Raw genomic sequence first — 14,098 nt, 5'->3', positions numbered from 1 at the left:
CTGCCTTAGCAATTTATTAACTTTTAATAGAATGACATCTGAGTTGGACAAGGGGAATGGTTACACAGTGATATCAATACTTCTGGATTTTGCTAAGACTTTTGACATGATACCCCCATGGAATACTGTTGCACAAATTACAGCAGATGGGGATGGATACTAAACTGGTGATATGGATAAAAGAATGGCTCATGGAGAGATACCAGAAAGTAGTGTATGGAGCAGAGTCCAGGATGAGGCAGGTGACCAGTGGTGTGCCAGGGCCGTTATTGTTTAATTTGTACATAAATGATATAGGAAATGGCTTGAAGGGACATATTCAGTTGTTTGCTGATGATGCAAAGTTGGGTAGTGCAATAAAAAATCAAGCTGATGTTGAGAGTTTGCAGGATGATTTAAATAAGCTGGCAAAATGGGCAGGTAATGGATGTCAGTTCAATGTGGAAAAGTGTAAAGTTATGCATTTTGGGATTAAAAGATTACCAGCTGTGTACCACATTGATGGAACGGTACTCCAAGAGATTGATGAGGCTAGGGACTTGGGGGGGGGGGGGGGGACATTGTTAAGGTGTCCAAGATTGCATATAGGATTACTTGGTTATTGAAGAACACACTAACTTCCAGAGATAAAGAGGTTATTATTCCCTTTCATGAGGCATTGATACTTCCACATTTGGATTACTGTGCTCAAGTCTGGTCACCTGGATTCCCTTGGAGATGAGAAGGTTGTGGAGAGGGTTCAGAGGAGAGTGACTAAGTTGGTGAGTGATGTAAAAAATGCTCCCTACATTGATAGATTGAGAGCTTGTGGATTGCAGATGGCTGATAGGCAGAGGCAGAGAAGAGGGGGATATGATAGAAACATTTAAATTACTAAAAGGCTTTTATAAGATTGATGAAGGGGAAATATTTCAGCTGTGTGATAGCAATTGAAGAACAAGAGATCATTCCTGGAAACTAAGGAAAAGTGTGGTTAACAAGAGTACGAGAACTAGATTTTTTGCTTGGAGGGTGGTGAATGAGTGGAATGCATTGCCTGACTCAGTTGTGAGTTCTTCGTCTGTAAATGAATTCAAGAAGAGGTAGATATATATATATATATATATATATATATATAAACTGATAGATATTGTTCTGATAGTTTGAATCTCCCATGATGAGTCTACTGACTCCATGGAGATACCCGTAACAATAATAATATTTTCATTAACAGTGTCTCATGTTTTTCAGCTGCTGTCATTGCACACTTGGTGCATGACATAATTAATTCTGTATCATTTTCTAATGGTTTTAATAAATCTATGACAATCTTATGCTGATGATGATGATAGTATAAATTAGTATTAATTAAAAGTTACTTTTATGCCAAGTCATGTCTTCTTCTATTAATACTTATTAGGAACTGAACTGAAAATTAACAATGCACCTGATCCACTGTAACAGGTTCAGGTGCAATTTGAATTTTGATGAGCACTGAAATCTGAAGTGTGGAAACACTTAATAAAAAAATGAGTAAGCAGGTCAGTGCAGTTATTGTCCAAAGTAGATTTCATGTCATGGATTGACTAGTAGTGGACTAATGACACCTTTAGAACTTCTGCATGAATCACATTTTAAAAGAAGATCTAAGGAAAAAAAATGAAACTTTCAAGCAGCTCAAAAAGATTGGCTGATCAGTCAATTTTAAACTTTTGTAAAACAAGAAATTAGTGAGACTGTATCTAGATTGGCTACTGCCAAATTTGAATAGTTACCAATAATTATATGGTATGTGAATCAATTTCAAAACACAATTATTACCAAAGAACCAGTCAAATATTGTAATTTTGGACTTCCCTGAACATAAAAAAAATTAAAGAATTAATAGAATCATGCTGTTTTAGTTCTACTTTGAATGAGTGGACCAGTATTTGTAAGTAAAAGGTATTTCAGATCGTTGTTCATTCAGATGATGCAAAAATTCTTAAGTTAAAATTATTCCTTGGATTTAGGGGAAAAATGTCTTGAATCCCAGGAATAAACAAATAGCTGAGACTGAGACTAATTATAACCCATCTACTAGAAACTGCAATTCTTATAATCCTTTATAGTTTTGGGGGGATTTTTTTAAAATTTTTTTAACAAGCCACTCCCATCCACAGTAGATTGTAAACCTAAAGAGGTAAAGTATTAGGAGGAAATCTAAAATAATAATAATCAGCATCACTGTACATTTTTTTCTTTTACTTTTTTTTAAAATATTTCATATATATAATGCTTTCTGAATCTTTGACCATTTTTGGTATACTGTAGGTACTGCTATGTATGAAACCCTCATAGAGAGCAGCTATTCCATGACAGATGCCCGTGTGTATATGACACAGACATTGTTGCACTAGTGTGTATGACACAGACATTGTTGCACTAGTGTGTATGACACAGACATTGTTGCACTGAATTGAACACATACACTGGATATTTTCTGGAATACCTTCACTTCTTGTAACTGAAATAGACATATCTCTGATGAAGTGGTGGACTTCATATGGACCCTAATAATTTAACAGGCAACTCGTTATACACTATTTAATGTACACTTATTTTAAATCTTGAACCACCCAACTGGCCACACCAATGTAATTGCAAGGTTATTTCAATGGCACACTTTGTATCCAAGGTTTGGTTAATAACTACACATATCATGGGCAGTAGGGAGGTTAAGATGATAATTATAAAAAAAAATGCTATTACATACACTTTCTAACATGGCTGTTACCTGTGCTACTGTTCTTGGTAAACCAACAAGGTTTTCATCCTGTTGTGGCAAACAGACAGTTGGCATTCCAGTCTGTCTTAAAGTAAAGTTCAGAGTATTGGTTACAGAACTAGGAAGGGCTTGCGTAAGAGCAATACTGCATTCTGACAGATTGTCCTAAATAAAAACAAATCAAATACAAAATATGCCTACCTAATATTCTTAGTATTACAATCTAGAAATGGAAATATTTGCAGAAATAATTCCACCATTCTAACAAATCTACTGAAACCACTAGATATTAGTAATCTTTTTTTATGTAAAAAAATCAATTAAGTCACATCCCAAACATCCAAAATATGGAATGTTTGGGACCCTCAACACCGCAATGTAAAAGAGGGTAAAAAGGAAGATAAATGGCTATGGTAGCACTGTAATCTAGATTATTTCCATTTTTAGGTGTAAGAATTTTTATTAGTCAGTTCTGATGTTTTCTGCCCTTTTTATCAATGTCCCAATCAATAGCACAGTTCCTCCATGCCTAATATTATGGCTCTCTTTCTCAAGTGCCATGTTTTGGTTACTTTATGATGAAAAGCAATTTTTACCTACAAAAACAAGATACAGTCAAGGGCTTGCCACTATATGAAACTTTTGAGAAATGAGCTCTAGATTCTTCTACTTTAAAACCTACAGTTTGGTTTAGATATATTGACAATGTTTTCGTTATCTGGCCACATTGCCAGACATTAAGCACCTTCCTCAGCCACCTGAACAAACAACATGAACATATACAATTTAACACTGAAATTGAAAACCAAAACTCATTCCATTTCTGGAAGTGTCATTGTCACACCTGTTCCCTCAGACAGTCAGCAAGGCTGTCTGAGGGAATACACAGACTGTGTATTGCAAACTCACACATGGTGGTCAATAAATAGATTTAACTCTTACCATTCCCCCTTCACAAAAACTTGGAATCATTAACATCCTCAAAAACAGAGCAATAACAATTATCTCTAATGAGCAAGCTCTTAAGTATAAATTACCAAATATTAGCAATATGCTTATAAACAATGGCTATAGCAAAAATACCATCAATAAAATTCTTGCCAAAACTACACCTAAAAATGGAAATAATATAAAACCATAGTCATACCATGCATTAAAGGGATATCCGATAAAATCAACACTATACTACACAATTATCTTAATGCTACCTTTAAATCCCTCTCCTACAAAACTGAAAAACATATTCAAAATCTCAAAGGATTCCCCCTCCCCCTTTCGCAGACCACTATAGGTATACCAAATCCAGTGCACCTGTAACTTACCTTGTTGGTGAAACAGGACACATGATTATCATCAGAAAAAGAACACAAAGACACATTAAATTTAACAATTCTGGTAAATTGGGCCACATCACAGTAAAATTTGGTACAAAAGCAAATTTAAGGAAGCATGTGGAAGTTTGATCAATGAGGGCCTAAAGATCCCAATATGAATGGCATACATTCAATCTTCCATAACTTCTGTTTCAAGTTTGCTAGCAAACTGCCACTTCAGAACTCTGAGTAATAATTTCATATACTAGCCGCCACTAATACTATATTGTTTTAATTTAGTCTCTAGACAAACAGATAAGACTCTAGCTTTGACATAATAATTTTGTTTTTGATCAGAGCAAATGAATTCCAGTCATATCAAAAATAAAAGAGTTTGTGGCAATGGAAAGCTTGACTTGGCCAAAAATTACTGGCATCAGTGAGACTTGGTTGTCAGAGAAAGATATGGTTATTGAGATAGAGTGTAAGAAATAGTGTATTTTCAGAGAAGACAGAGGAAATAGGGTAGAAGGAGGAAGAGGGTATTAAAACAGCTGAAGAACTTCAACCAACCAACAGAGTTGTTTGAGGCCATCTGATGTGAGATAAATGTCAACAGGACAAAATATATTGTTGGTTGCTACTACAGATCTGAGAGTCCAGAGAGATACAGATGCCATGCATCAGCAGATTACCAACATGAATGTAGGCTGAGCAATTAATAGGGATATAGATTGAAAGGAAGAAAGGGCACAATGGTAAGATGGAAAGGAATTTATAATTTATATAGTTACTAAGAGATAACTACCTGAAAGAGCATGCAACAGAGAGGATGAGGGATTTGAGAGTGGTGGATCTGGTAAGATCATCAGAAGAGCTATAACTACAGTATTAACTATATTCCTAATCAGTGATCAGGTAAGGTGACCATGCAGTCTTGTTCTGGAAGTTGCTCAAAATTTGGAATTTTCAATCAAGAAAAAATTAATGTGAAACTACAAAACTGATGCTTATGCTTAGGTAGCAGTTTAGAGCAGTACCATGACATAAGAAGGTACAAGGAACAATGTCACTAGCGCATGGGAAATGGTCAGGGATTGTTTGAGAAAAGCAATATTGGATTGCACAGCCAGGGTGAGGAGGATAAACCAAGCAGGGATTAAATGGATGAGTAGAGATATAAAGCAAGAGCTGGGGGAGGAAAAAAAGTGAAAGGAATATAAATAAAAGGGTAATCAACATGCTCATGAGCAATACAAAGCACAGGCAATAAGGGTGACTAGTAGGGTAAGGATATGTAGACAAGATTTTTAACTAGAGAGTTGTGAATGTCAGAGGTAGCTATGAGTGCCCCGATGCTGAATAAGTTTAAGGAGAGATATGATAAGTATTGCGAGAATAATGGTTAGTGTGGGTCTCTCACAATGAGAATTTTGACTGCATGGAGATACCCATATAATATCACAAACTGGCACACATAATAACTTTATTTAAACTAGCATTAAGGATTCTCTTCAATATCTTATAAAGATATCCAGTAAAAAGTAACAGATCAGTAATTGTTTGCTTGTGTTGAATTTTTTCCTGGTTTTGAGAAGGCAAGAGAAAATGACTATGCCATGAATCTGGAAATTCTCTGTAATAAGAAATACTGTTGTATAATAAAATAAAAGGAGATTCATACAAGATAACGGGATATGTTTTATCATCTCATAATGGATGTCATGAGACTGTGATGAACTGGAGAGAGAGCTATTTTTTTTTTAGTTCCTCCTTAAAAAAAAGATGGCTATATAGCTCTAGTCCATTTGCAGAAAAGCCACTGTTTCTCTTCTTGTCCTTTCAATATCGAAAATTAGAATGGATCTTACAGTGCTTTTCACTAAAGTGCCTGCAACTGCTTTAGGTTTAGCAAACTACACATCCATTATTTTCCAAAGAAGATGAATATATATATATAATATTCAAGTATATCTATAATTCATTTTCTGGATTGTATCACAACTTTTGCACTGGTCGCATGAATAATAGATTTATATCATCTATCATTTATTGCATCCAAGATTGTTTTTGACTCTGACATGTAATGTAAAATGCAGACCAAGCATGCTTAAAAGTTGTGCGATTTGATGTAGTAGGGCATCTTCAAAATATGGGGAATATTTTGAATCTTTGTCACATGCATCACTGCTTCATTAACAGGTGTTCAGCTGATTGTTTCAGCATTAAATTTTGCAATAGGGGCAAATGTATTCATCAGCTGGTTAGTTTTCCAGTGAATGTCTGTGTTGAAGAATCATGGTTCCTGTGAGGATATACTGCAAACTATATGAAAGTGAGCACTTTCATGCACATTCTTTTGACATCCCACAGGAACAGTGGAAGAATAGCAGGAGGGCATACTTTAAGATTTATTGCAGAATCAGAACAAGTAGGCATATGAAAGAATCCACTATTAAGAAGAGAGAGAGGTTGTTAGTCAGGAATAAGATCAACAATCGGATCTTGCCCAATTGTGTTGGTACTATCTAACAGAGTACTGTGTCCATTAAAGTCACACATAAGAAGTATGGGCCGAGGTAGTTGCAATATGAGATACTGAGGTTGATCTTGATTCAGAACTTGGAATTAAATAAATAGAACATACTGTAATAAGAAATCCCACAGAGAGGCTGATGGCTACTACTTCTAGAGCAATACTAAGCTGGACATGCTCTAAAGAGATATTGTTGTTCACAAGGATAGTGACTGCTAAAATAGCAGGTCCACCTGTAGCTGTTACCAATAATAGTGAAATGGCTTAAGTTGGATTCCTCACCATTTTTTTAAATGTCTCCTGCAAACATAATATGTTTGAGTTTCTGCAGGAGAACCTTGTTATCATTAATATTTTGCTGAAGTTCTCAACAGTTCTACTATAAGAATTTTCCTATTTTTTTTGGTTTTGTAGACTTATTTGACTTCTGAGAGAATTATGGCTGACCTTTGTCTGGCTTGTGTCCATCTCTTGCTCTGAAAAATGTTTAATTTATAATTTGAAGATCAGTTCTTGTGCTAATTTTTAAATTGTCAATACAGAAATATCCATTTTTTTCTTTGGACAGTGTCTGTTTTAAATTTCAGTCATGTTCTTGTCATGATTCTCTTGACAAGTGTGTTCTCACTGAGCAGAATCATTTTGAGAGCTATTTCAGGAGAATGATTGTAATAGGATGGGTGATTAATGCACTCCAGAGAAAAGCACTCACAAACTTTATTTATGGTCCTTTGTGCAACTTTTAATATTTTCTTAACTACTGCCTTCTCAGCTTAAAAGGATTTGAGATCTTGATATTACATGTTTTTTTGTATCTCTTTTTCATCATTCCACCTTTTGACATGCATGGAAGTAGGTTAGATGGTGTCCCTTAGAGTTGACTTATTTAGGTTAATTTGCAGAGCAAGATTTATTATCATGCTCTTTAAAGCATCTCAGTAGTAATGGAATGTAGAACTAAACAGGATATTTGAGATATCCTGCTTTTACTGCAACACCAATGACCCTAGCAGGCAAGCTCACTAGCTAATTTATCCTGTTCAGGCTCTCCATGACCATTCTTGCTGAAAGGACAAGACTACCATGACCCCCCCCCCCCCCCTTCTAGATGTCCATGAATTGCACTACAAGGCAAACTTGGTGGCAGGGCATTGGATTACAGTGAGTGGTCTGGAAGTTAGTATAAAAAAAAATTTAAAAAAGCGAAGAATAGAAGAAAAGCACAGAAAAGAGGAAGAATGAAAAGGGCTAGCAATGTCACCATAAGTTGTCACCATAGTAAAGCTGTGTGGAACAAGACAATCAAAAAGAAGGATAACATAGAATATGTTTTTATTTCATTCATTTTTAATTTAAAAATGAATGAAATAAATGACTTTTTTTTTCTGTTATAATAAAGAATCAATTTCAAAGTTTATAGTATGAGAAACCACAATAAGAAAGCCCAAAAGACATGACAGAAAAAAGCTTAGCCAATAAGAAAGAATTGCTATTGAACAAGACATAGAAATTTAGATAAGAAATGCATAACACTAAAATAGTATTTGAAGACATCAGAACAATCATCCTGATCAGGGTAAAAAATTTCAGAAATTCAGAAAAATTTTAGAAATTACAAGGATATGACAGAAGAAGAATACCAGAAGGCTCCAGAATAGGGTGCATTAGAAAATATGCTCTAAATGAATGAAACAAGAAAATACAACATGCTGCTAATGAAAGAGTATAAGAATGTTAAAAGATGCAGAGAGCACTGTGATGAGATTTTAAATGCAGAAGGCAATATAACGGATATAATAAGAAATACAGTAATGGATGACTCCACCATAAGTATGGATTTAAATATTACATTAGAACCACTATCTATCTATTAAAATAATAGAAAAGAAAAAGAATAGAAATTCAGTAATCAATTTATAAGTGTGTTTCATCCTGATCAAGGTGGAATCATGAGGAACTTAAGTGTAGAGGACATAGGAGAGGATAGCTTTATTGTGAGTGAGCAGGAGGTATTTGAGGAAATAAATAACCTTGATGATAATAAGGCAATAGGATTTGATGACATATCACCATGCATCTTAAGAGAATGTTCCAGGGAACTGGCAGTAGCATTGGCATGCCTGTTTAATAAGAGTTTTGCAACAGCACAGGTTCCAAGGGAGCAGAAGGAGGGTAAAACTGTTCCACTGCATAAAGGTGGTGATAAGGCTGTAGTTTCAAATTATAGGCCGGTCTGTATATCTGGAGTTGTGATGAAGGTCCTGGAGAGATTGGTGATAAGTAGGATACAGAAATGGGTTGATAACAGCAGTATTCTCTATGGTTATTTATCAGCATGGGTTTGTTAAGGGGAGATCATGTTTCACTAACTTACTTATGTACTATAACAAGGTGACAAATATCTTGGACAGAGGAGATGCATATACAGTGGTGTACTTGGATTTTACAAAGGCTTTTGATAGACTGCCACAACACAAGCTCTTAAATAAATTGAAACAGACGAGATTGGATAACAGATTTCTGTGTTGGATCAGTGACTGACTGTCAGATAGGTATCAGAAAGTTGTATATGGGGGTGCAGTATCTCGAAAGAGAAAGGTCACCAGTGGTGTGCAGCAGGGGTCAGTTTTGGGGCCACTGTTATTCAATTTGTATGTTAATGATATTGGGTCGGGTTTAACTAGTGATATCCAGCTGTTTGTGGATGATGCAAAACTGGGGAGAGCAATGCATCATCAGAGCAATGTTTTAATGCCTTACAAGAGGACTTGAATAGATTGCATGAATGGGCAGGTAAGTGAAACTGTCACTTCATTGTTGCCAAGTGGAAGGATTTGAGGTAAGCAACGATGGGATGCAAAGTATACACTTGGTGGGGAAACTTTAACAGAACTAGAGGAGATGAGAGATCTAGGAGTGATGGTGGACAAGGACCTGGAATTCAGGGGCCACATTGCACAAGTTGTGAAGACATCCATCAAATAATGGCAATGATGTGGAGAACCCTGACATGCAGAAATAGAGAGGTTATGATTCCATCGTATAAGGCCTTGATCAGGTCCCATATGGATTATTGTGCACAGATTTAGTCGCCAGGTTTTCATGGTGATGAGGATATCTTGGAAAGGGTACAGAGAAGATTCACAAAGGTAGTCAGTGGTCTTTGGAATGTGGAGTATGAGGACAGATTGAGAAAATGTAAGTTGCAGAGCCTTGTGAATAGGAGGAAGGGGGGGGGGGATATGATCATCATCATCATCATCAAATTCCTGCCATGTACCCTCAAGGGGTGTACAGGATATGACAGTACTACATGAAAAAATTACATCATCACTAACTTCCTATCTACAATTTTCCTCCAAATCAGTCTGTTACTTGTCAAGACTCCAACATTATCAGATCTTATATTTCTATCGTCTAAGGCACTTTGTACCGTATCAATCCACCTATATCTTGGTCTTCCTCTGGGTCGTTTTCCTGCCAACCTGGCAGAGAACACTTGTTTTGCTAATCTTTCCTCTCCCATTCTATTTAAGTGACCATACCATCTGAGATTAGCTCTGCTAACGCATTCCTGGATGCTGACAATGTCAAGCTCTTTCCTAATATCCTCCTTTTTAATATGATATTGCCATTGATGCCATCTGTTCACGCCTCTAATCTTTCTCAGGACTCTCATATCTGCGGTCTCTAGTCTTTGGTCAAGTGTTTTACTTCTGACCCAGCACTCAGATCCATAAGTTAAAATTGGTTTGAACACAGTCTTGTATACAGCTAATTTAGTGTTCCGACTAATTTCTTTCTTATTCCATATGAATTTATTCAATTGACTTCCCACGATACCAGCTTTGCTGATTCTGTTGTCTATTTCTATATTTAGTTTACCATCTTCAGTAAAAATTGTGCCTAAGTAGCTGAAATGTTTTACTTGTTCCACCGGTTCTCCATTCACAACACAGTTGACATTTTCAATGATTCTGCCTATTTTCATTGTCTTTGTCTTTTTATTGCTGACCTTCATACCATATCTATTACAACAGCTATTCAATTTAGTCAGAGAATCTTGCAGACTTGTAGCGGATTTATTTAGAAGTATAACATCATCCGCATAAAGCAAAGAGCTGACATTAACATCTCCAATTTTGATATCAGGTTTAATACCACATTCCTTCATAATGTGATCCATATAGATAATAAATAACAGAGGGGATAATGTACATCCTTGTCTCACACCAGATTTAACATTAAACCATCTTCCTGTACTTCCTTCAATTCTAACTGCTGACTCACAACTCAAATAAAGACTAAGTATTGCTTGATATAATGCCCCATTGACACCATATAACTGCAGCGTATTGAATAGCTTCTCTCTTGGCACCTTGTCATATGCCTTTTCCAAATCGACAAAACTTAAATACAGATCTTTGTTATATTCCCATGCTTTCTCGACTATTTGTCGTAAAGTGAAGATCTGATCCTGATAGCCTCTATTTGGCCTGAATCCAGCTTGTTCTTCACCAAGCTTATCTTCCACAATTCTTCTCAACCATTTCTCAAGTATACTTGCATAGATCTTGCCAGGAACACTCAGTAGGGAAATACCTCTGTAATTCTCACATTCAGTTTTATTTCCCTTTTTATATATGGGTACTATGAGAGCTCTACTCCAATCATCGGGAATTCGTCCCTCTGTCCAGGCTTTCTGAACTATGCAGTGCAGCCACTGTAAGACTCTTATACCACCATACTTCAGCATTTCTGGTCGAATATCATCTACTCCTGCTGCCTTTCCACATTTCAAGCCTTTGATGGCTTTTTCTACTTCAAGTATGGATATGTATTCCTGACTGCATGCCTGGTCAGTGTTTTTTATCACTGTGCTGTCATCACTACTTGTTTCATTTAGCAGTTTTTCAAAGTAATTACTCCATACTTCAAGGATATCTTTTTCTCCTGTTTTCATTTCACCTTTATCATCTCTAATTCCTTTTACAGCACTCTTTCCTCCATTCCTAAGTTTCTTCAACAACCTCCAGAATATTTTGCCACCTTCTTGATATTTATTTTCTATATTCTTGCCAAAGTCCTCCCATGACTTTTGTTTAGCTACTTTTACACACTGTTTAGCTTTCTTACATTTGTCTCTGTATTCTGTAAGAGTAAAAGCTGACTTATTTGCCAGGAACTTTTGATATGCTTTCTTCTTTTCCTTCACTGCCTCTTTAACTTCCTGTGTCCACCAGGGAGTTCTGATTTTTTTATCCTTGCACACAACCTCACCACATGCCTCTCTGGCAGAATCAATCAATGTTTCCTTCAGAGTTTGCCACTGAATCTCCAAGGCTTGATTCCTGTTCTCAAACTCTTTCATTTTCTTTTCAATAATCTTTCTGTATTTTAGTCTACAGTTCACATCTGAGAGCTGCTCAACTTTTATTCGCTTTAAAACTTTCTTACATGTTATTCTTTTCAATATGAAATTCAATTTTATCCTGCTCAAGACTAAATAGTGATCACTTCCAATTTCAAATCCTCTGTACACTCTGGTGTCCTGCACCAGGGAGAAAACATCACTATCAACAATAACATAGTCAATGAGACTTTTCTTATTCCTAGCCTCTTCTCTCCATGTGAATTTGTGCACATTTTTATGTTGGAACATGGTGTTAGTAATAACCAGTCCATGTCCTGAGCAGAAATCCAACAGATATTTGCCATTATTATTAGCTTTGCTCTTTTCTCCAAATTTTCCCAAAATATTTTTGTATGTCTCACAATCATTTCCTACTCTACTATTTAGATCCCCAACAAGGACCAACTTTTCCTTTTTCATTGTGTCAGTTGCTTTTTCTAAAGCCTCAAAAAATTCCTCCACTTCTACCTTAGTAGACCCTTCTGTGGGACCATAGGCACAAATAAGTCTCATTGTCCAGTTCCCCATTCTCATATTTGCCCACATTACTCTACTTGAGACTGACTGCCATTCAAGAAGATTAGCCTCGTATTTTGTGTTGAATACTATGGCTACTCCTTCTTTTCCTTGATTGTCATTGCCTGAATATAACATTTTGTATTTATTGCTCAGAAAGATCTCACCAGTTTTGGTCTTTTTTGTTTCAGGCACCCCTATTATGTCGATCTGGTACTTATCTAATTCCTCAGCTAGCTCCATTTCTTTGCCATTCAGGCTTCTTACATTGATAGTACCGATCTTTAACTCTGGTGATGTTGAGTTGGTGTTTGTTTTCAGATTTGTTCCAGTAGCTGACTTTTCGCTGTTCGCCCTGGTTCCCTGGCGAAAACAACGGGGGCCTTGTTTAACCGGGCGACGCCCCAGCCGGCATGAAATTTTGTCATGTTGTACCATCATTTTTTATTTTGGTTTAACCAATAAGAATACAATTTGGTCGGCTAAATCCGAAATTGCCAGCCCATCCTCGTTCGTTCAGTATCAAAGTAGATACCCAACAGGGTGCACCACGAGAAGGTGAGGATTGGACATTAGGTCAGAAGCCCTGGTCGGTTCTCCGCATTCCTTTAAAGGCTATGTGGAGGTCTCCTCTCAGTTATACAGCTTTGACCCTTAAGCACCCCCAGAGGGGGATATGATTGAGACATATAAGCTGGTCAGGGGTTGTTATTAGGTAGACATGGAAGAGATTTTTCATAAAATGGGAGAGGGAGTAGAACAAGAGGCCATTGCTGGAAACTGTATAAAGAGGGCGTGAGCAAAGGAGTGAGAAGCAGGTTCTTTGCATGCAGGGTGGTTGATGAGTGGAATGCATTGCCTGAGTGTGTTGTGGACACATTGAATCAGTTTAAGAAGTGGTTGGATGAGCATTGTATGCAATAGTGAGTACCTCCCACAATGAGTCTCTGACTCCATGGAGGTCAAATGTTGATAATAATAATAATGGAAATGTAACAATAATACAGCAGTAGAAATGCTCAAGACAACTAAAGAAATTGCTGCTGGTAATTTGCAAATAATCTTAATAAAGCGGTGGAAAGTGAAAAGTTATTGAGATAACAGAAAGCGATAACCATAATTCCATAGAAAGGTGATCTCGTTAATGTGAAAATTGAATGGAATTAACCAGTAGTCAGCACGTGTAAAATTTTGATACACAGAATGATACAGAAAAGATACTGAGGCATGAACAAGTTAATTTAAGCAAAGCTTTTTTTTTTTTTTTTGGACAGTATGCAATGATACGGCACACCAACAAGTTCATTAACAGTGACACCTCTGACATATGGATGCAGTATCATTTTAATTTTCAACTTTTCCTGCTAGCAAAGAATGCATACTAGCTCCTATTGTTTTACAAAAAACAGTGCTGGTTTTAAGTAATGGGCAGTACAATTTTTATTTTAAGGAATATAATTGAACAGAGTATAGAACCTCCTTATACGAGGGACGTCCAGAAAGTAAGTTTCGTTTTTAAATATTTTCACTGCAGCGCTGAGATTGCAATGATCACCCTGAGTTTGTTCATTAGC

The 14,098-nt window shown here is 36.4% G+C and overlaps 1 protein-coding gene across 1 annotated transcript in view; it reads right to left on the bottom strand.

The window, feature by feature from the left end:
* The window catches only part of LOC150093819 (histone-lysine N-methyltransferase 2C-like), a 1,065,326-nt gene that overhangs the window by 290,577 nt on the left and 760,651 nt on the right, over positions 1-14,098 (bottom strand). Inside the window, exon 51 of the mRNA XM_090412524.1 lies at positions 2,756-2,911. Within this exon, the coding sequence (XP_090268650.1) occupies positions 2,756-2,911 (156 nt within the window). The remainder of the gene's footprint in view (positions 1-2,755; positions 2,912-14,098) is intronic.

This window comes from Typopeltis vanoorti, chromosome 23 (assembly GCF_054136105.1).
Source record: "Typopeltis vanoorti isolate ZY-2024b chromosome 23, IOZ_Tvanoo_1.0, whole genome shotgun sequence".
NCBI lineage: Eukaryota > Metazoa > Arthropoda > Arachnida > Uropygi > Thelyphonidae > Typopeltis > Typopeltis vanoorti.
Note: the sequence above shows the minus strand (reverse complement) of the source record. Positions and strands in the feature narration are given on the sequence as shown.